At 41.4% G+C, this 23,147-nt stretch overlaps 4 protein-coding genes across 8 annotated transcripts in view; 1 reads left to right on the forward strand and 3 right to left on the reverse strand.

Annotated features, from left to right (window-relative positions):
• The window catches only part of gdpd5b (glycerophosphodiester phosphodiesterase domain containing 5b), a 27,780-nt gene extending 24,008 nt beyond the window's left edge, over positions 1-3,772 (forward strand). For 2 of the 4 annotated variants that reach the window (XR_001759976.2, XR_003049605.1), the window contains 3 exons: positions 1,393-1,505; positions 1,749-2,026; positions 2,344-3,772. Coding sequence is in view for 2 of the 4 variants with exons in the window: in XM_017032017.2 (XP_016887506.1) it covers positions 1,393-1,505; positions 2,344-2,429 (199 nt within the window). In the remaining 2 variants the exon portion in view is untranslated. The remainder of the gene's footprint in view (positions 1-1,392; positions 1,506-1,748; positions 2,027-2,343) is intronic. The other 2 variants (XM_017032017.2, XM_008308544.3) reach the window with 2 other exon arrangements.
• An 843-nt stretch (positions 3,773-4,615) lies between these two features.
• Positions 4,616-8,185, reverse strand: hspa13 (heat shock protein 70 family, member 13). The gene is made up of 5 exons (XM_008308540.3): positions 7,590-8,185; positions 7,165-7,505; positions 6,478-6,691; positions 6,228-6,395; positions 4,616-5,709 (listed from the first exon to the last, which is right to left on the reverse strand). The coding sequence occupies exons 1-5, from the start codon at positions 7,612-7,614 to the stop codon at positions 5,141-5,143; spliced, it is 1,317 nt and encodes a 438-aa protein (XP_008306762.1). The 5' UTR covers positions 7,615-8,185; the 3' UTR covers positions 4,616-5,140.
• A 227-nt stretch (positions 8,186-8,412) lies between these two features.
• Positions 8,413-13,615, reverse strand: samsn1a (SAM domain, SH3 domain and nuclear localisation signals 1a). Its single transcript, XM_025055204.1, has 8 exons — positions 13,434-13,615; positions 12,868-12,954; positions 12,624-12,752; positions 12,046-12,166; positions 11,294-11,445; positions 10,945-11,181; positions 10,496-10,643; positions 8,413-8,941 (listed from the first exon to the last, which is right to left on the reverse strand). Exons 1-8 carry the CDS (start codon positions 13,485-13,487, stop codon positions 8,787-8,789), a joined length of 1,083 nt encoding a protein of 360 aa, XP_024910972.1. The 5' UTR covers positions 13,488-13,615; the 3' UTR covers positions 8,413-8,786.
• Positions 13,616-15,739: 2,124 nt separating this feature from the next.
• Positions 15,740-19,352, reverse strand: LOC112486967 (uncharacterized). Of its 2 annotated transcripts, XM_025055206.1 has the most exons (8): positions 19,230-19,351; positions 17,748-17,909; positions 17,527-17,573; positions 17,336-17,376; positions 17,052-17,132; positions 16,864-16,958; positions 16,654-16,786; positions 15,740-16,158 (listed from the first exon to the last, which is right to left on the reverse strand). In XM_025055206.1, exons 1-8 carry the CDS (start codon positions 19,251-19,253, stop codon positions 15,755-15,757), a joined length of 987 nt encoding a protein of 328 aa, XP_024910974.1. In that variant the 5' UTR covers positions 19,254-19,351; the 3' UTR covers positions 15,740-15,754. The 2 variants fall into 2 exon arrangements, with proteins under 2 accessions (XP_024910974.1, XP_024910973.1); XM_025055205.1 differs by having other exon boundaries at positions 16,864-17,132; positions 19,230-19,352.
• Between the last annotated feature and the right edge of the window lie 3,795 nt (positions 19,353-23,147).

Consider the following 23,147-nt stretch of genomic DNA (forward strand, 5'->3'; position numbering starts at 1 on the left):
TTTTTTCCTCCTTTTTTCTCCTCCATCCTCGTCCTCTCTCCTCTGCCTGATGTGCATGCTCTCCTCTTCCTCTGCTGCATTCCTCTGGCATCCTCTCTCAGCTATCACATGATCAGGTAACTGGGTCGCCTCCTCTGACCCAAACTCTTCTACCGTTTCATCCTGTCCTCTGTCTGGTCTACTGAAGTTAGATGTTGTCACAGATTTCAATTTTGTTTTTTTTTTGTTCTTAATGAAGAAACCGAACACCATCAGATTTTTTTTTCTCCTCACTTAACTTTCCTCTTTCTTCTTCTTCTTCTTCCTACTGTCTGTCTCACACACAGCTATTGCTGTGTTGAATTTCATTAACAGCGTATTCACCCACGCAGCACAAAGTATTTACAGCAAGATCGACAAATTTCTTTTTTTCCATCTCATTAGTTTAAAACACCGTGGTCGTTGGTCTGACTGATGGACGGACGTGCTTTAATCAGGGGAAGTGCATCAGCGCCGGCTCTCATTTGACCCTGATGAACTAAAGCCTCGACGCTCGTTTGCATTCCTGTCCCTGAACGCGTCCGTCCGTCTGTCGCTCGCTCTGACTAATCCTCTGAAGTTACCTTAATTAAATCGCGGCCCGGCGGCTAGCCGCGAGCATTAACACCACAAAGATAAATCCAAACTTAAGCAGCGAGAGGGTGTGATCGCAGAGGAAGATTGTTGATTAACTGGGTCGGTTGAGAGAACAGAACAGAACGCAGTGTTCTTTCAGTAGTGGGTTCAGTTCTTTGATCAATCATCATTAATATAAACACTCACACACACAATCATACACCACTGATCTGTTCTTTACTCAGGGGGTCGGCCAATCACTGTAGTAGTTGTTAATTAACAGAAAAGGCTGTAATTATTGTAATTAACGCTGATCCAAGTGAATGTGTTAATCACAATAATGCATTTGTGAATTTAATCCAAACTCCAGTGTTGTTATTTACGCAGACTGTGGTGAAAACGTGTACATTTGACCCCGAACTTAAAATACCTTTGGGTTCGTGTCAGACCAGTAAACAACCCTAGAACTGACAGATGAAAAAAAAAAAAACAATAAACAGTTTTAATTAATAACGACCTGATTATAATTTAAAACACATTTTTAAAACAAACATTTAAAAAAAAAAAGCAACACATTTTTAAACAAACATTTAAACAAATTCAATAATTGGATTTTTAGCATTTAAAGAAAAAAAAACGTTATTTACCAAATACTTTATGAATGTGTGGGAGATGATTTTGACAAACCTCCACCAAATTATTTTATGTTTATATATTTTAATGCTTAAACACTGTTAGTGGGTTTTTTGTGTGCCTTTTTTTAAATTTTTTTTAAAAATGTGACCTTTGACCTCGCAGGTATCGTATGAGCGGAATGCACCGCTATCACCCGGAGCAGATTATGCTGAGTGCTGCGGTCCGACGGCCCAGTCGAGACATGAGCGTCATGAAGGAGAAACTCATCTTTTCAGGTGAGACGTGCTGACCAATCCGTGAGTTTCTGTCGTGTGATTGGCTCGTATCTTCGGGCACCTGCACTCAGAATTTAATTTTCCAATTTTTTGTTTTGTTTTTTTTGGCATAAATAAGTATTTAATGGTTTTCGAGTGTCAGGTGACCCACTAGCATGTCCCTGCTACCCAGCATGCATCAGTTTGACCTCCTGAATGTTCTCCTGTTCCTACTCCTCTTCTCCGTTCTCTTCCATGTCAAAGGTCAGCCACAGTGACCTCCTGCATCGTTCACGTGTGATGTGCATCCAACCTCTTCTGTATTGACTTCTTCCTCTGATTCCGTTCATCCGTCACTCCCCTCGCATCCTGGCGTCCCTCTGTTCTTTTCCTCCCCCTCCCCCATCCATCCATCCATCCATCCATCCATCCATCCCTCGCATCCCTGACTTTCCCCTCCCCTGAAGACGGCGTTGTGTTTGTCGGAGTTTATAGACACCACTGTCTGTCTTGACTCCATGTTTTTCCGGGGGCGGTGAAAGGTGAGTCACTTCACTGACATCATGATTTTACGCTCTTCACTCTTTATTATATTTATTTACGGAGCAGCGTTGAGGCCCAGTCCCAGCGTCCACCCACGCTGACTCCACCCTTCATGGAGGATTTGATAAAATAACAACACTGTGACTGTGAACATCAGTGAACAGAAAGTCTTAAACCTTCTCTACATTTTCAGTTTTCCTTTGTCGTCATTTTGAATTCATTTCCTGTTGGTTCCATTAAGATAATGTTCAACTGCCTTCACGAAGCCGTGTTATATTCTAGTACTGACCTGGTTTTTTTTGGTTTTTTTTTGCAGAAATGGGGAACGGACTGGACAGCGCTGAAGAGCTGTACACAGATAACAGCTACGACTACTACAACACTCAGGGCGTAGGTCAGTGAGCGGCACCGAGCCAGCGTGAGAACGACCGATCTTGCCTTCACATCATTCCTATGCTGATGAACTCAAACTGATGCGTCTGATGCAGAGAACTACCACTAGGTGGCTTGTGTACATTCTGTAAATATCTTTTTTTTGTGTGTTTGTTGTTTTTGGGGAAGTATTTTTAGCAGATTGTTTTTTTTTTATTGTTTGTTTCACAGAGTTTTAATAGGAGGTTTATTTAAAGATGTGACTAACGTTTAACTACTACTTAACTAGCACTCCTGCCGTCTGTCAGCACTCCGCTGCTGTCGATCAATTTTTTTAAAAGAGGAGGCGACAAAATGAGCGGTTTACAGAAATCCTGCCGTTTTTCCGCGTGATGTGTCAGATTACCGCAAAGCCATGAACTCTGGGAACAACGTCAAATATTTCCTAAAACATTTCAAAAGATGTGAAACAGTGTAAATAGGTTGTTGACACACACACAGTGTCAATAGGTTAGTGAGTAATTGATTAGTAAACTAACAAATTTAAACTGAAATGTGATTGACACCCCTGTCACCTACAGTACCTCTATCGTCCACCAGGGGGCGGCAGCCCTCCTTTTTTGGATTCACTGCCATAGTGCATGTCACAGCTGTGAACCTGTGCTACTGCAGTTCAACACGCTGCACTGGTGGAACTGGTTTGGTCGGAGGATGAATACGGTCACGTGACGGTTTAGTTTTTAACAACAGTGTGGTTTGACTTTGAGTTTCTGTGTGTGCGCTGCTGTGTTTAACTGTACACTAGAGGTGAGAGGCCTGGGCTAAAGAGTCCAGTCTGTGGGTCATGGTCCAGTCTGTGGGACAGAGACCAATCTGTGGCTCATGGTCCAGTCTGTGGGTCATGGTCCAGTCTGTGGGTGTGAATACTGTAAATTGTACAAAGTCGGTCGTGAATGTGAAAATCGAGCTGTAAGATGAATCCGGGGACAACGCTGCAATATTTTCAAACTTCCACTCTGCAGTGACTCGTTGCATCTTGTGTTGGAAAAGAATTATCTTCCAGTACAAGTTCAATCAGTCTGCTGTAGATTTTTTAAGTTGAACTTTTTTTTTTTTTTTTTTTATGTTTGAAGCGTATTTATTGGTTAACCATTTCTCTCTCTCTGTCAGAAGTGTTTTGTTGATTTCTCTCGTACACCGTGGTCAGAGACGTGAGCCACAGAACAGACAAACCGTTTGTTTGCAGGAAGCTCATTTATTAAGAAATGCTTTTTTTTTCTTTTTTTTTAATTGTACATCACAACTTCACTCTGCATTTTTAAGCATGGGATGATAAAACATGAATGAATAAAACCTGCAGTTAATAAAATAAATATTTTTTTCTTTTCTTATCTGAATCCTGACATCACACACAGCTTCACCAGACTGCATTAGACTCATGAACAAAAATAAAAAATGAAACCACAGGAATGTAAATGAAAATCTTTGACACTCGTATTCGTATTTCAGAGATGAAAAATCTTACAGTTCAGGATTTTGTTGTTTTTTTTAAAGTGCTGATGTTTTAGGACAGCTGTGAGGAAACGACCAGTGTAACGACACACTTCATACAAGACGACCAGTGTAACGACACACTTCATACTGTACTGCACTGTAACACAGAGCTTTGGTCCTTCTGAGGTGGGGGGGCGACCACCGCTGACCTTCTCTGCCCCCAGTGGCAGCAGTGGCAACAGCAGCAGCAGGGTGTATAAATGCTTCATTTCTCTCTACCGTGTGTTGATGATCTGAGGAATTCAGTTGAACAGGACAATCAACTCTAAAATGTTGTGATCAGATCCTGACACATAGTTGGTTCGAGTGCTAAGAAACCAAAGTGGCTTCTTTTCCAGTTCTTAAAACGACTTCCTTCTTCGTCTTTCAGCTGCCAGATATGACGCAACAGACAGACACAATTACTCATAATGCATGACTGTCAAAAAGTGTTCCAAAAATAACCTGATGTTAAGATGGAACCGCGTTAAGTATTGTAAAATGTTAAAATATGTGTGTGTATATATATACATACACATACATATACGTATATGTATATATACATATATGTATATGCATATATATACATACTGTATATACAAATACATATATATACATATATACAAATATATATACATATATACAAATATATACTGTATATTAATATACATACTGTATATATATATACACATACAAATATATATATGTATACCTGTATGTATCAACATCTTTAGAAATAATTCCAGTGAAAATATAAATTATTCCAGTGACCTGGACCAACACGTTTGTGTCCAAATAACTGACTGGCAGTTTGACAGTACAGAGAATTACTTAAATAACCTACAAAAAATAAAAATAAATAAATAGCACAGAACGTACGGACCAGTCTGTCGTCTGTTAAACCAGTGGTTGGTCCCTGACTCTGAGACATTGTGTGAATGTCCCTTTAAAAGACTCGACTAAAAGACTTTTTTCCTCACTGTTGTTCTGCAGCAGCGAAACGACTGGTGACTTTGGCAGCTCTAATTGGTCACTTCCTGTCAAAGACGAACGTCGACGCTGCTCCTCTAAAAACAAAACAAAAAAAAAGCACAGGAAGCGTTTGTACATTTTAATGGCGACGGTCGACACGTCGGCCGTAGAACGATGTTCAACTCCGTGAGTGAGAAAACGGAGTCGTGGGTCCATGTGAAGAAACCACTCAGAGTTCAGATGAAGTTCGTCTTGCGCAGGTGTCTGTTGGGGATTTCTATGGCACTCACTTGCAGCGGCCAGGAGCCGCCCATGATTCCGGCCTGTATGGCCACGCCCGTGACCACGGCCAGGTCGGGGTCCACGGACGTGTTCGGCTCTTTCCCAAAGTACTCGCTGATCAGCTTCCTGATCCGTGGGATCCTGGTGGAGCCGCCCACCAGAACGATCTCATCCACGTCCTCTTTCTTCAGGTGGCCCTCGTCGAGCACGGTCTCAATGGGAGCCAGAATCTTCTGGAAAAGATCTCGGTTCAAATCCTCAAACAGCTCCCGGCCGATCTCGGTTCGGAAAAGAACCGCAGCGGGAGCGCCGGGATCTTCTTCGCTGGTGTGGAGATGCAGAGGGACCGAGATCGTGACGCTGGTTTGGACGGTCAGGTTGATCTTCGCGGCCTCCACCGCCTGTCGGAGACGTTGGATGTCCTCTTTGACAGTCGGCGCCACACCGAACTCCTGCCTCACCCGCTCCGTGGTGTACTGCAGTAACCTCTGGGTGAAGTCTTGCCCCCCCAGCTGGTTGTTTCCTGCACAACAGATCAGATACACCATTTAAATTCACCAAAAATACTGTGAGGAACAGTAGGGCTGTCGAAATTAAAGTGTCAAACTGAGGCCCGGGGGCCAAATCTGGCACACAGCGTGATTATATTTGAGATCATACTCAAAAATCATCACGCAAAAAGTTTGTTTCTACATTTAAAAACATTTTAAAAAATCTACATTACGGATCTGGAGAGAAGAGAAAACATGAACAATTCCAGTCAATTTTCAATAAATATTAAGTTTGGGCCGTGACTTTGTCCCAGTGTTTAATTTTTGCCCGCTTTGAAACACCTGTGTTAACCACTTAAGTGAATCTGTGTAATTAGGATAAATAATTAACTACTATTATCAAGCATGTTTGATTAACCGCTGCTGCTCTGTGAATAATCAGATTAAAATGTTAATGGTTTAAAGTCTCAAACAGGGAGATCCTGTTTGAGATTTTTGTTTTCTGACGTACAACATTTGCCCCATCACCGATACCCCGGGGGTCACTGACCTGCCATGGCTCTGGTGAGAAACATGCCCCCCTGTTTGTTCAGCAAAGACACGTCCAGAGTCCCTCCCCCCAGGTCCACCACCAGCACGTTGAAGACGTCCACCTTGTGGAGACCGTAGGCCATGGCAGCGGCCGTGGGCTCATTGATCACACGCAGGATCTCCAGGCCTGTGAACAGGAACACTGGAACTTTAGCCCCAGAACACGGGACCTTTGGTTCCGTTAGTAAACATTAATGAGTAAAACCGACCGGCCAGGTGGGCAGCTCTGACGGTGTAGTTCCTCTGCCTCTCGTCAAACTCCGCAGGCACAGAGATGACGGCTTTGTGAATGGGTACACCCAGCTGTCGCTCGGCCATCTTCTTCATTTTCAACAGCAGCCTGGAACTGATGAACTCCGGGCTCACGGCGAAGGTCCGGTTTGTCGTGATCAGAAACTCAGCACTGCCGTTGTTGCTGATCACCTGGTCAGAAAGACAGAAAAACAGAAGAGAAGGCAACGTTGGAAAAGTCGGATTATAGTCAGATTTTTAGGGATAATTAGACATTTAGACTAAATGAAAACACTCCAAACATTTATGGAGTCATTCCAGATAAAACAGGAGCATGGAAATAAGACCATTGTCATTGTCTGGCCATTTAAACGCAACATTATCTTCCAAAAAAAGTTGGAGGTAGTTGTTATACATCTGACTACAACGATTTAATTTCACTCTTGAGGTCCAATAAAATGTACTGTAAAAACAGTATAAACAAATATTACTTTTTTATTTAATAAAAAAAAAACTTAGATTTTTTTTCTAATGTTTTGATCAGTGTGTCTCTCCAGTGACAGGACGGTGGAACTTTTTCTAATGTTTTGATCAGTGTCTCTCCAATGACAGGACGGTGAAGCAGCGGGCCCTCAGCTCACAACAGAAACGCTGCTCCAACTCACCTTGAACGGGTAACGGGCACTCTCCTGCTGCATCACTTCCGGATCAAACACCTTCCCGATGAACCTCTTGGCGTCGTAGATGGTGTTTTGCGGGTTGGTGTCGGCCAGCTCCACGGCCTCGTGTCCGGAAAGCACCTCGGTTGAGGTGAAGGAGACCGCGCTGGGGATGCTCTTCCTCCCATGTTCGTCGGCGATCACCTCCACCACGCCACTGCTCGAGTGAAAGACGCCCACCGAGCAGAATGTGGTGCCCAGGTCCAGGCCGATCACTTTGGGTTTTGGAGGAGGTAGATACTGCTGACCCAGGTATCCAGCCAAGAACAGGACCAGGATGAAGGAGCCTGAGAACCCGGTAAGACCACAGTCAGGCGGACGGAACCACAGAGTTAACATTAAAACCGGCTATTAACGATTTCTTTACTTACCAAACGTTGTTACTTCACCGCCCATCGCCGCAAACTGACGCGACGTCAGAAAAACGTTTCTATTTCACAATTTGTCAGTAAAATGGTGGCATTTGTGGCGATTTTACAGTAAAGTGATGCGACACGGGAATTTTACAGAGTACCAACAAAACACACGTCAACGCTGAACGCAACACCCTATGAATACTGGGTAATGTAGTTTACTTTACAACATTAGAGCCCACAATAAAAAAGAAAGGCCATGGTTTTGTACTCGTTTTCCCATAAGCGCTAGCGTGAAGTCGCGTAAGAAACGGTTTCGACACGTTTCCTTATTCACAGCCAATCAGAGAAAGGCATTGCGGTCCAATTAATGATGCATACGTTTGTTGACTCGCTTTTTTTAGGTGAAATATTTGGAAATATGAGTGATATAAAAACATATATTTTTGTTTTTTGGACAGTTTTCTTCGAGACACCTTCGACAATTATTATTTAAAATAATTATTCGGTTTTTTGTTGTATTTTGATGTGCGTAGTTTAGAGTGGAAATAGTCAAATACGTAGAAAAGGAGAAAAAAACGGAAGGAAAAAGTGAAAAAATGACCTAAAATTAGAGTCAATAAAATATATGTATAAAAGATTAAAATGAATTTAACATGACTAAGATTATTTGTGTTATTTATTTATTTAATTTTGTTCAACTTTGCATTAACTAGTATTATCACAATAAGTGGGAAAAAAATTCAACTGATAAAATATTTATTAAATGTATTTACAAGAACCCATTAAACAGATGTTACATACACATACAAACAAAGTTGTAACAAATGATGTGCAAGAAACAGATGTTACATACACATACAAACAGACAAAGTTGTAACAAATTATGTGCAAGTTTTTTTTGTACAAAACATGTTATAAGCAATAATTGATTATGTATTTGCAAAACCAGACATTTCCCTTTAAAAAAAAACAAAACAACAAAGAAGAAATACCTTTGAGTTCCACATACTTTTGTAAACACTCGTAATGACAGGATATTTGTCCCAGCTGTGATTAAAATAGTCACAGTATGGATTTGCAATGAAGGATTTTGTTCTCAATAAATAACAGTATCAGAAAACAGTTAATAAAAATGTGTTTACTGCGTTGAGTTATCAGTCCATTTAACCATGAGTTCCAAATGTCGACATATTTGTTGGATGAAAGTACAGATTAGGATTCAGCGACGTCTGTGAGCTGCTCTGTGTCGTCTTTGCCGTCTGAACATTCAGAGGGAATGAAGCAGCCCGAGTCTCGGGGACAGTCGCTGTCTTCTCCCCGTTGACTGTCGGATGATTTATCCTCCTCTGTGTCTCTGACTTCTTCACCTAAAACCACACAAACCACATCATCATCATCATCGTCATCATTCAAGTTTCTGATCACTGTGTAAGACTAACTTAATGCGAACGGAAGATGATTGTTGGATTTTTTTTTTCTTGGTAAATTCAAGTATCTCCTGAAGCAGTGGGTTATTTAAGTGATGCAAGGCCTCCCCTGGGGGGCGCCAAAGAAATTCAGGGGAGTAAAGAAATGGTGACCGACAGATGCAGGACAACATATAAATTAGCTCACTTCCATGGGAGGGAAAGGGAGGAATTGTTAGAATGACTACTGCTGCAAGAAAATAGAGGAAACACGACCATGATTATTTCATGTATGAATTTTCTCGGACTGATTTTCTTAGACGTCCATTTTTCTCATTGTCTTCACATAAGAAATAAACTAAAATGTTTTTTGGTACTTCTTCACATAAGAAATAAACTAAAATGTTCGTTTGTTTTTTGGTACTTGAAGTGTCCAACAATAATACTTTGAAAGACAACTGGCATTTATTTGTGTTTATGTTTATATTCGCGTCTGCGTCATAAAGGGGGGCGCACAGTATTTTGTACTTCAAACTAACTCTGTTCTAAAGGCAAAAATATCCCATTTTAATCTCATCCTCCGCGTCTTGTATTAGATTCTGTTTTGACACACACCTCTCTTTATTATTAATGCCCCACAGAGGCCGCTAATCCTCATGCCTGTGCTGCCAAAGCACTAACGAAATTCAGTGGTGCTTGATTAAATTAATGTCAGGCTTGATGGGATCACACTGTGGCCCAGCCATCTGTTTGGTCAAACTGTCACAAAAAAAAAAGATCTTAAATTCTCAGAATCTCTTGATGACAGACCAAACAAAAATGATCCTGTCAGCTCAGATTTTTTTTTTGTTTGCGTACCATAAAGTAGTTTTGCTTTCATTGCAGTGTAATCAGCCTTCTGCTGCAAGACATCGGATTACTGGAACAACGTCTGCCCTCTTAAGCACTTTCTATCTGAGTAACAGGAAATCACTGATAAGCCTCTCACAGTGCAGTGCACGGTGTTTTTCTCCTCAGGTTGGTACAATTGCCCCAGCTTCACCATGCTGGTGGTTTAACGTGGAAACTTTTTTTTTTTTAAACTAATTTAACCATCTGTCGTCTTTTTAATTAAGGAAAAAAAACGACAGCACATGAATTAATTATACAAAATGAAATATTTGCATTAAATATAATTTGACGACTAGAGGTGTATGGTGGCGTGTTTCTCTGCAGCATTCTGCCCTCTGCACATTTTTTTTTTTTTTAAGTTTTCCATTTGTTTTGCACAAAGCTGGAGTGGAGGGCACAGTGATGCAACTGTTGTTAAAATCAGGAAGAGGGCAGTAAAGCCGGGGGGAGAGGGGGGCATCACCAGCCAAGAGTAAGAAACTAACTTCTGTTTTTTAAGAAATTCATGTAAAACACAGAAAGTTGTCCTACCGACATGGAACATAAAAAAAAAACAAAAAACATTTTTCTCATTAGGTGTACATTGATGGCGCCCCCTGCAGGGCTGTATGCGGGGGTCCTGACCTTCCGTGTAGTGGCAATCGGCAGCAGCCAGCAGCCTCTGTCGGTGCTCGGGGTCGGTGACGTTCAGCTCGATCAGGTGTTTCTCCTGCAGGTGCTTCAGGTCGTCCACCGTCTGGTAGCCGTTGAGCAGCAAAGCGGAGGCGTACTCCTGCAAAACCAGGGCAAAATAATCACTGCAGTTTGTTCCACATGGGTGGCAGCGGGTGTTTCACCCCCCGTTCAGTGTAGGTTTGTGTGGAGTGTGTTAAAGCAGAGGTTCCCAACCTTTTCTGTACCAAAAACGGTATCAGCCGTTACCGCGGGATATGATTAGATTCTTTTAGAATTAAGTCAATTAGTAAAACTGAAGTCGATGGTTTTTCACTGCGGCCTGGTACCAGATGACCTACGGACCGGCACCGGTTCCCGGACCTGGGGTTGGGAACCCCTGTGTTAAGGAGCAGACTCACCTCCAGCTTCAGTCGCTCCAGCAGCTCCAGCAGCGTTTTGGGGCGCGGTCTTCTGCACAGTCTCTGCTGCCTGATGACCGGAGCCTTTTCTCCCTCTGTCGTCTCCTCCTCCAACTCCGTCTCCGTCTCCACTAGAACTTTCACATAGATGAACTTGAAGTTTCCAACTTTGTCGTTCAACATGCCGGTCCAGATGCCCATCGGAGGTTTGCTGATGATGTTGATGATGTCTCCCACCTGGGGTCACAATAAGAAAGCGAACAAGGTTTCGATGCTTTTCTCGTTCCCGACTGTGTGACAGAATAAACCGTCGTCACGTTTCCAAGAAGGCGGAGATCATAATGTTTACCTTCAGTTTCAGAGAGTCTGTGTCGTACGGACTGGGGACGAAGTCCGTGTGGACACGAGCTCGTCCACAGAACTGTCCCTGGTAGGACGTGACCTCCTCTTGCCTCACCGTGTCTTTCTGACCGGAACCGAGGGACTCACTGGTCACACCGCCTGCACCGTAGACACACAACACAGTACAGTGAGTTCACGGCTACAGGACCCAAAGGTCCTAAAAGGAAAACTCAAGGAAAGCAAATCCGCTTTTTCTTTTTGTTACTTTTTTTTTTGTGGTAAACTTTTGGTACATTTGTGCCTGATGTTCGTTTAGTATTTGTTTAGCCGATGTTTGCTCTATCACAGGTTTTTGCGATTCCAATTTTTTGCATTATTTACGTGATAAAATAAGCATTTTCCAGCCTAAAAAAATAGTAAATAAAATAAATTAAAGACATTTTGTAACACAGGATATAGCAAGCAATAACCTACGAGTAAAATAATAAATTAAAGACATTTTGTAACACAGTATATTGCAAGAAATAACCTGTATGTACGAGTAAAAGGAGATTTGTGAAAGTTTTTGCCATATTTCATGCCGTACGATGCCTCCTAAAAGGTTCGTAAAGGGTTAATATATGCGTAAATATCGCGCCTCTACTTCGCGGTTTGTCGCATATCGCGAGCGGTCGAGGCGATATACGATAGCATTTAACAGGACGTCGTCACGAGGTCCTGCTGTTGTCTGATGTTCTGATGTTCTGATGTTCCACTCACTGGAGGTGCTCTGTCCGCTGAACACACTTTCCAGAGAGTTACTGGTCTTTGCGGTCTTTGTCTCAGTGGGGGGGTTGTTCTCCGTCTGTACCTCGGCGTCTTTGTCTGTTTCATCAGTCGTTCCAAACAGGAAGTTAAAAAAACAAAAAACAAGACGTCATGAACATTTCTTTGCAATTTTGTTACATTTGCTGTATTGTATATAAAGTCGTGTCTCAGATTATCGGCTGTTGCTCAGCTGTTCAATGGAGAAAGTGTGAACGAATGGATCATAAATAGAAACGTCAGGTGACGTGAAACGCAGGTGCAGCAGGAGCTTCATCGATATGTAAACAACGACCGTTATCTCCGTTTCAATAATAGACGATTTTGCAAATTTTGAAGTTTCCTGTGTTGGTGACATTTTAATTTAGGTTTTCCCCTGCTACAGCTGCAGAGTGAGGATGTGGTTCGTGAGTGATGCAACAGATTAGACTCCGCAGAAAAACAAAGTAGGTCGCGGACTCTGTGATGAGAATCACCGAACCGCGGTAACCGACGGTGTCCGTGTCCGTGTCCGTGTCCTCGCCACTCACCGTCTCTTCTGACATGGACTTCGCCTGCTTCTTTCCCATTTTCCTGCACATGGTCAGAGAGATCGCCTTCATCTTCTTCCCGAGCGCTGAAGATTTGTTGTTCGCGTCGGAACTTTCGCAGTCTTCCGTGAGCTGTTTGTATAAAAGTCAATACAAAGCAGAGAACTTATCGTCCGTACCAGTTCTTGTGATAATGAGTGAGAAAAATGAAAAGTGAAATAATAAATATAAAATAAAATCTACTCACCACATTCGTGCCGTTGTCCTCCGGTTTGTGTCGGTCCTGTGTCGACTGGTGTCTCAGGCCTTCGAACCTGCCGAAGCTGGTGGAGCGCTGTGGGCCGAACGGAACAAAGAGACAACGGTCACCGTTAGTTACAGCATGGCTACAGCTAGGCGTGTCCGATAATATCGACCGGCCGATATTATCGGACATCCCTAGTTACAACACATCCAGGGAAATGATCAGTGATAGAGAGAACTGCACTAATACCAGCAGTTATGTAAAAAAAAAAATCAATAGAGAAAAGTGGAGAAACAAAAAACCTCTAAAAAAAAAAAAAAAATCAATAGAGTAAAGTGGAGAAACAAAAAACCTCCTCTTCTCCCCCTTCATATTTTTCTTTCATGTAAATTCAATATAATCGCTCCCAAACCCCCGACCATCATCTCCACAAAGGGAAACTAAAATAAAAACAACATCCTGAAAGTAGACAGTCCTCAGCTGGATTGATTTCATTTATATATATATATATATATATGTATATATATATATATATATATATATATATAACTATACATACAATTACCTACCTTTGGTTTGCTCTTTACTTTCCCTGAGGCATTGGATGCTGCTCTGTTTAACATTTTTGATTATTTAAAAAAAAATCTTTTGATTAAATTTCCGTCCGGACTCTTCTTGTTTCTTTACCGGTCTCCTCTGACAGTGAGGCGTTAACTAACACTCCAGCTGCTAGTCTAATGTCCTGACCGTGTTGTTACTTCCCCTCATCAAACAGGATATGAGGCAATTGTCACTGAGCGCCTTGTGGCTCTGCTATTTTGAAGGGGGAAAAAAAAATGCTTAAGTTTGCATTTTTGAAGCCTCTTCTACTGAGACGTCAATATTCCTTTCCAGGAATCGAATGTGCAGCAAACACCTCCAAACGTGGGTAACATCTGTGGGTTTGGGGGTTTGTTTTTCTCTTTTATTTTTATGGCCTTGGTGAAGGTTGTGGAACCGATGTGTAAATTAAAACAACTCAGTTTTAAAAACCGCTGACGTGAGTCACAAAGAGTTTCGGTAAAACCCACAGACATTTGATCGTCGAAAATATATATATAAAAAAACATACAAACAGGAGATGAATATTTAAATGTACCTGCGTCAGAAATTCAATTATTTCACAGCAGGGAACATGTTTGTTTTGGTGGAAGTTGCTGGAGAAATCTTTGCAGTTCGTGTGTTTCTACATCTGGGCCCAGTGGCTTTGAGGAAGTGCTGATGTTTGACAGCAACAGCTGAAAGTGGCAACTTTGTTATGTCGCAAAACGTTCCTGTTCAACTCACTTCACACTGAACTCTGTCTGTTGTTTGATTTGTTTTTTTGTTTTTTTGGTTGTCTTTTTTTTTTTTTTGGCTAGTCTGTTCTATAGCGATGCGGTTAGCGGAAGCAGAGAGCAGAGAGAGAGTTCTGGGTTTGATTCCCAGATGAACCACATGCTTGTTGCCTGCTGGGGGCAGTCTGTTAACAACGGATCTGCTGTTAACACTGGAATTTCCCAAACTGGGATTATTAAAGTTCAAATACAGTGATCTCCTCTCCTTTCGCTGTAGTTGCGTTCCGAGATCCAACGCAAAATGGGAGTTTCCATATAAAAAACAAAATGAGGGAGCGAAAGAAGAACCTCAATATAAAGAGGGAACACTGTATTTTTTTTTTCAAAAGTCAAACATTTGTTGAATTTGAATTTGAACTCTCTGAATGTTTGACTTCTCCGTGAAGGGATTTGCTGCTGATGTTGAAAAGGGAATTCTACTGACAATTCCATTGACTAATCCCAGCGCCAGCAATCAACAGTCAAATCCTGTCAATCCTGATTACAGCCTTTAATCTACGGCTCCAGGGCCTTTTTCTACCTGTACAGTCCGAGAAACTCGACTTCACAGAAGTCACCTGACCTCTGACCCCACACTCATACTGTTCCTTTAGAAGTTGTCATTTAGCAGAAAATAGATTTTTTTTAGTCATATTAGGACTGAAATCTACGCCGTCATTCTGAGAGGAGAACAAGGAAAAAGCGGCTTTTTTTTTTTTTAGCCTTACATGTCGTGATGAGGGACCAGGAAGAGGGTCTTAACCTTTAACCTCAGACCACACGTTTTACGGCTTCTTCACGTTCACTCAGATGACAGTTCTATCCAAGAACCAATGACACTATGGATCACTGAGGATCTTCTAATCTCTGGATCATCCCCGTCATCTCTGACTAAATAATCAGTATCAGTAATATCTGCTGCCGTCCAGTGCATGCCAAGGCCCCGACCTCTGAGGTCACACGGCTCTGCTGTCGTGTGGTATTAGTAGACGACCTCTGAACCCGTCGTACTCGGTCACGCGTGATCGAGAAGTGATTCATTCAGAGACTCCACTCACTTTTTATGAGTCACCTTGAAATGTGTCACTGTGGCTGCAGTGCTACTGTTTGCCAGCAGGGGCAGCAGGACTTGTATCAGGAAAACCCAAACTTCAAACTAGAAAATCCTGTTGCAACTTTTTTTTGGCTTCTGACCTCATGTTGACATCACTCATTTCTGGCAACCCCCAGAAATGTTTTCTCAAATAACTTTGTGATCACGTTTGTTTTACTATGTTGCAAATACAGAGTAGTACATGAAGTACTCAAAGGAAGATGCACCAGTTCAGATATTTCTATATGCTGAATTTTATTTGAATTTATATTCATTAAAATGAGTGTATTTGGTGTTTTTAGTCATAAATTTTAAAAGAATAATAATTAGTTAAAAAAATATTTTTAACAGCAATTTTTTTTATATCAATTTCTAGGCGACCCCATTTTAATCCCAAATGTCCCCTTGTGGGGTCGCGACCCCAAGGTTGAAAACCGCTACCCTACAGCATGAACTGTATCAGTGTGGCGTTAGGACTTACGTTTGGTTCTGACAGATCCACCTCAGTGATGGACCGGGTCACCGTGCAGGTCTGGTGGACCTGGTCGCGGTGACCTGGTGTTGACGTGCTGAAGTCTTGGGAGTACAGGTGATATTCCGTCAGCGGTCTGCGGCAGGTGTGCTGTACGGTGCCCCAGGAGGGGCTGCCCTCCCCGAGGTTACTCCAGCGCTGGTGGTACGTGTGGGTGGGCGTGGCTCCGCCGGGTAAGTGGACCGAGTCCACGCTGCGGCTGGAGGCTGTGTGTTCCTGCGTGGGCAGGGTGGAGAATCTCACTTCTGATCTGTGAGGCACTTCCAGGAAGTTGGGCTCCAGGGATGGGCTCAGGGGGGGGCACGGGGAGTTCACTGAGACAGAAAAAAAAAATTGTTGGTCAGGGTTAAAAAATAAACCATTTACAAACACAAGATTAAAAAAAGAAAAAATTGTTGGTCAGGGTTAAAAAATAAAAATTGAGATAAATATTGTTTCAACTAAGGCACCATTTACAAACACAAGATAAAAAAAATGTTTTAACGAAAAATGATCAAAGAGACATTATTTAAGATGAGACTTTAATTTTGGCAAAATTAAAAAAAAAAATTCCTTGTGATGTAGCTGCTGTCCAGTCACTAAAAAAATATTGAATTGTTATTTTCATAAAAACAAATCAAAGACTTCATTTTATCAAACATTTATATCTGGAGCTGTGAGGCGGCCATGTTGGATTAATTGGTGACTGAAGCCTACGTGATCTGTAAAGTCAGGTAAACTTCGCCACTAGGGGTGCTCACGTATATATTATCCGCGACATATACTGTATATTTTTTTCTTATTTTTTTTTTCTTAGGAAAATCTCGCACCTGTCTTGACTGTGGACTTGTGACTTTTCCTCGATCCTTCCTTCCCATTTTTCTCAGCGTGTTTATTTCCAGACTTTTGGATTCTTTTGGCTGCAGGTTTAGATTCTGCCGTTGATCCTTTGACGTTGGCACACTGGTGAAGAATAGGAAAAAACATGGTTGTGTCCGTGCAGCCAAGAATATTATAATATAATATCATATAAAACAGACCTGGGTGGACGGTGGTTTCTCCTTCTTCTTGGTGCTGGAGGGATGGAATCCTCTGCCTCGTTTGGAGTCTGCTCTGGGCTTGGACTTCCTCGGCTCTGGAGGTAAAGACAGGATATCAAACTGACCATGATGGTTGTGTTTGTTGGAAGCCCCCGTTCTCCGACTGATCGGTTCCGCTCCGTCTTTACCTCCCGTTTGACCGCTGCTGTAGACGAAGTCTGCTCGGCTCGCGGCCCCCTGCAGGCCTGTGTGATTACAGCAGGAGTTGTCTGAGGTGGAAGACACAACAGTCCATCAGATAAGACGGTGACAGCCATTCAATTTTTTTTTTCTTTTTGATTTTTTTTTAGTGATCAACTGAAGCATTTTCAGGCAAAATTAAATGATTATTGACATATAGACACGGACCAGAAGAGCTCCCCGGACCAGAAGTTTGAAACAATAATATTATCGTTTTATTGAAAGTACTCACCCAGAGCTTCATTATCTGATGCAGATTTGGATAAATGTGTTCTGAAATATAAAGAGATCTTTTTTAAATATCTGATTTCTAAAGTAAATAAAACTGATGAAATACAGAGATACATGGATGAATATATGCAGGTACTACTGCAGTAATATTACAGTATCAGTAGTACAGTATTACATTTCCCGTGAGCTCACCGTCTTTTCTTTTTACTAGAGTTGTTCCTCTGAGTCTGAGGCATCTCCTGGAGGGGAAGACAAACAAACAAACAGATTTACAAACGCGTAATTGACGAAAAACAACGGAAGTAACAATTTTATTTATTTTATAGTTTCTCTTTAAATAATTCGTATTTAAAGAAAAATGTTTCTTCGACAGTTGGGTCAGTGGTGCCGGTTCTGACAGTGGGTTCTCTCACCATTGATATCGATCTCCTAGAACCTCTGCTCTTGGTGTTGTTGTCCAATAGGAGGGCCGAGGAGCGGCTGCAGGAGCGGCTGCAGGAGCGGCTGGGGACCGGCCTGGGGGGGTCCTCGCCGCAGCTCTTTACTGCCTCATACAGGCTGTCTGTGGATCCCTCCTTGGAGCAGACACACATTTAAAGACTTTTAGCTGCAGTGAAGTGGCAACATTTTTTAAAATAAAAACACAGAGTTCCTGCAGCGTGACGACGTAAAAGGTTTAGGTTAAACAAACAAACAAAACAAAATGAGCTGCAATTCTGCCATCTAGTGGCGTTTCCTTTCACATACAGTCGTTTTCCCCCAAAACTAATTTTTAGGTCACACGTCATTTGACGAAACCCAGTGATTGCGTTATCGGCTTTTCATTATTGGGTGGCCTGGCGGAGTTATTTAGTTACAACACTGCCCACTACTGGGTTTTGGAAGATGAACTTGTCACCGCAGTCAACAACAGATTCTGCTGTGACGTCTGCTGCACAGGTTTTTAATTAAAAAGTTTCAAATTAAAAATTGTTGCTCACGCTCAGACAACAGGGAATTTTCTCTCGTCCATTTCCTCCTATCTGTGGAATGTCGGAATGAAAACCAGATTTATGATTTATCGATTTATGAGGCCAAGATTAGAATTCCTCTTGCTCCTCTGACAAAACGTTTAAAGACAATTTGATTATTTTAAACGTTTTTTTATTTATCATCAACTTGATTGAAAAGTTAGCACCAGTTCCAAACCTGTGACTTTCTTCTTGACCTTTTCAAAGTATAAATGAGTAAATTGCAAATATTTTACTTCAAGGTTTTTTATAGACACATTTTATATTTTAAGTATTTTGGAAAATACTTAAAATATTTTTCTCTAATTTTAAGCAATTTGGTCACTAATTTTTGTGCAGTTTCCATTTCCGGTGTTGACTGGAGTCTTTTTATTTTCAATAATGTTGTTTCATATTTTCTAAACTCTAACTAACCTGTTCCATTTTTGGTTTGTTTGTTATTAGCTTTAAAAATTCATACTTTTAAATGTATTTAATTAATTATTTTTCTGTGTTTTTGGTTCGTGTTTTGATTTATTCCTGTGAAAACCCTAAAAGATTTTTGTAAAGCGTAAAGGTAATAAAAATATATTTTTTTAAAAAGTCTGTTCCAAACAACAACACAGAAACAAGGTCACATATTTCTGTTGGTGCTGTGACACACACACACACACACACTCTCTCTCTCTCTTTAACTAGTTTTTGACACAGGTTTGTGACAAAGAAGTAAAAACACCAAGTGATCATTAATGATCAGCCAGTAAAAGCAGCAGGTTAATGATCTAAAGACTAGTAAACACAGGTGCTGCCCCCTGTCCTCGGGGCAAATCTCAGCTCTGTACTTCCCTGCACTGTTTTAAAAAAATCCCCTTGTTAGGCAGGAAGAAGAAAGAGTGAGTTTCCTACCAGAGAAAAGCAGAACAGGTTCATGTCGGCGACAGAATCTGGTTCAGTCCACGCTGCTGTTCCTGCTGCAGGCGAGACAGTGATCCGTGGCTGCCACAGGCTGAGAGAGAGACAGAGAGAGAGAGAGAGAGAGAGAGGGTGAGGGCAGCTCAGCTTAGCCTGGGTCGCCTGCTGTCCTCTCAGATTAATACCACCCTGAAATCCCTTCACTAATCCAATAGATGGACCACCATTTCTCCAGCAGCTGATGTGGAAGGGACTCTTAAAAACAAAGCCCCCGTTGGCCGTCAGAGGAACCGCAGATTAGAACGGTTGTTTGTACAGTATATAATTGTTTGTTTGCAGCAGTGCAGCTGTGGCCGACCGTTGTGCTCTTTTTTTCATTTTAAATCTTTGGGAAATGGAGGAATTTCACGGCTGAACCTCAGAATCCTGTTGTTACCTGGGATTCTTCTAAACCGTCTTTAAACATCAGAAGATTTCTTTTTTCAAAACTAAATTTTTACCAAACCGCGACACGTGTAAAAGTCTAAGGTCACATCAAGTGCAGAAGGTTAATCCATCAGCCTTGGACCGACTCCGTGGTCCTGGGACTGGGAACCAACAGACGAACAGATTAACACGTGCGACCCATATTTTCACGTTGGTGACTGGATATTCTGTCCTTTCTAAAAATCGGTCAAAATGGATTCAACATTTAAGCCAATTCTGTGAGATTCGTTATCGTTAATTTTTTTTTCCCCTCCAATAATGACAACCCGATAATGCAGTGTGCCTGAGTTATCGCCAAATAATGTGTGACTTAAAAATAGTTTTGGAGAAAAAAACGGGTGTATATGTGAAAGTGACAAGTCACTAGGGGGCAGCATTGCAGCTCATTTTATTAATCTAGTTTGATAATCAGGGGATTGTAGGCAGAATCCTGCTGCCAGCAACTCATATGGGGGGGTGAAAAAATCTTCTGACCACTAGGGGGAGTATGTCAGAAAATAGTTGTGAAACACTGCTTTAACCCATCACCTTAGTGAGCAGACTGCATTTAACTTCCTTAACCACCAGGGCACCACTTCTCTGATATATCGCTATCGATTGATTTTAAGTGTTTGGAAAATAATGGCATTTTTTTTACAGTATATCGTCAAACAGTTAACATTGGACATCCCTAGTAAAAACATCTTCTCACTCAGAGACTCAGTGATGACATGACAAGGTGACAAGGTCAAGGTCAAGGTCTGACATCACTACTTTATTCCCGTAATCTGTGAGTTTCCAGTCCGTTTTGCTCGTCTGTCGTAGGGGAAAACAACTTTTTGACAGCTTTTTGAAACTAATAACTAAAACTATGTATAACTTGTGCCAGCGGTGCTTTCTCTCTGTTGTTGTTGAGACTGTACAGCTGTCAATCACAGGAGGACAACACCCATGGGTTTTCCCCACGGTCGTCCATCCTCTCATTCAATCTGCTAATCCTCCGCACGACAAAAACGTTGAACGTCACAGATCAAATTCCTGACCTGAACATTCTCTTCATCAGACAAACAACGGCATGAGCTGTGGACTGGTCAGGCGTGAAAATTTCTGAGACAAACTGAAGAAAACGTATCTGTAAAAAAAAAATAAAATAAACAACTAAAGATCTAGGGAGAATATTCTTCTACGTGAGCTGTGGACTGGTCAGGCGTGAAAAGTTCTGAGACAAGCTGAAGAAAACGTATCTGTAGATAAAAAAATAAAAATAAACAACTATAGATCTAGGGAGAATATTCTTCTACATATTTGAGTCTTAATACTTCAGTTTCCATCAGAGAATTCCTTCTTTGGAGCCGGGACAGCAGGTGTGACGACTGAAAGCACCTTCACGTGACAAATGTTCTCTCAGTTCGGAAGAAAAAAAAAACAAGGCGGCGATAAGACTGTACAGCTGTAACTACTCTATAACGTAGTAATACGTGTTATTATTTATTCAAATTACAAACATTGTGAATTGTTCTGTGTATAAAAAAAATTAAGCTAATAATAATAAAGCTAATGAAACACTTTTTAAGCGACCGTGGACCACACCATATGACTTTGTGGGCCACATTTGGCCCACAGGCCTTGAGTTTGTATAGTGTGTTCTAACCAGAATACCAGTAACAGCTGAGAAAAAGTAACGATCAAAGTTTTTTGTGTAGTGTTGTTTTTGACAAATACGAATCAGCCAAGACGATTAGGTCATAATTTTTGTTTTAATTTCTTTCAGATTTTACAAGCAGAAGACAAATCAAAGACAGGACAGTCACAGTGATACGATGATGACGACAGTCACAGTGAAGTTTGGTGAACGAATCAAACAAATCATCGACGTCATGAGAAGAATTATTGCTGTTCATTTGATTGAATTTTCAGAGTAAACGTGAGAACCGCGATATCTTCTCACTGTCCATCATCGTCTTCATCAAGTTCGGGCTCACAGTTGTCCGTGTTACAGCAGCCGACCACATCTCCGGAGTCACATGTTTCCTCACAAGAAATGACAAGCTCTCCGCCTGTAAATAAAAAAATGAACAGAGATAAACGTAAACAACTGTGAGAGTCCAACGAATCAAGAAGATCAGAGGAATCTTAGTGCGTCTTTACTTGTGAAATCAAATTTGCAGAAGTTGTCACTTGCTGCACATTCTATGGATGACTTCTCATCTCCATCGTCCTGATTCAGGCACCTGAGGGACAGCACTGAGGACCCAAGACAACAAGAAATGTTAAAATATCAACATTTGAAAATCACTGAACTAAAGTTTTTTTTATCTTGTCTTTTACAGAATCGTCTTTCGTCTTTCTCCCCCCAACTCTCCCTCCAACCTCACCCAGTGGTTGACTATACCTCACCTTGATGGCTGCACACCAGCAGGACCAGCACTGAGAGGAGCAGGATCTTCATGGTGATGAATGGTTTGTTAACAAACCTCTGACTCGAGGTACCTTTTATAAGGACGAACACAGGCTGCATTCCAGCCGTAAACACACCCCCTGGTGTTTTCTTCCAGTAAACTGAAAGTTTCCTTGTAGCATATTTGTCCGTGAGAACGACAACACCTGAGAAACCGGAGAGATTTAATCGGCTTTATTTTTAAAACTACGCTCGTGTTTCGGTTCCTCCTCTCTTATTTTTGACGCATATTGTCAACAGCATTATTAAAGATCTCTGGGTTTTTTTACCTGGTAAATTTAATTAATTTGAAATAGTATATATATATATATTCATTTATAATTTATTAATTTCAGGCTGTCATTTTTTTTTTCTTTGCGTTATGCTCTCAGGACCTGGTCAGTCTGGTTCTGCTGGTCTAACCTGTGAGACGCAACTCTTCCTTGGAGGAAAACAAAAATGATTTCAAAAGAAATAATAATTAGAATTTACCGTAAACAGGTGGTGCCGTGTTCAGTCCAGTTTAAATTAGATAATAACAAAAGAGTTCTAAGACAACGCAAACCTGGGTTTCCTGAACAATGAAACAATAATCAGTTCCAGGACAGACAATAGTATAGACACTCTAACAAATGCACTTTAAACTGCTAACACCTTCTGGCTACTAAAACCCAACTAAAGCTCTGGGTTCAGTTGATTTGCTGTTCTGTGTATAAATACGACCTCACCGTCCTCCTTCAAAGACTCGATTCTTTTTTCTTCTTCTTCCATTTCTATCGCTGTACCAACAGAAACGAATGTTTGATCTACATTCTCTACAGCTTCAGGTTCTGAAGGTGTCCCTCAGGGTTCACTGATTGGCCCCTTATTGGTTTATTCTCTACATATTCCCACTGTTTTCAAACACTAGACATAGTTGTTGTCACAGTTTGCGATGCTCAGCCAATCAGGAACTCCACCCTGAAAATGTGATTTATTTCGAAGACAACTCTTCTTCACACCAGCCTTTG

This window comes from Cynoglossus semilaevis, chromosome 4, assembly GCF_000523025.1.
Source record: "Cynoglossus semilaevis isolate Cse_v1.0 chromosome 4, Cse_v1.0, whole genome shotgun sequence".
Taxonomy (NCBI): Eukaryota; Metazoa; Chordata; class Actinopteri; order Pleuronectiformes; family Cynoglossidae; genus Cynoglossus; species Cynoglossus semilaevis.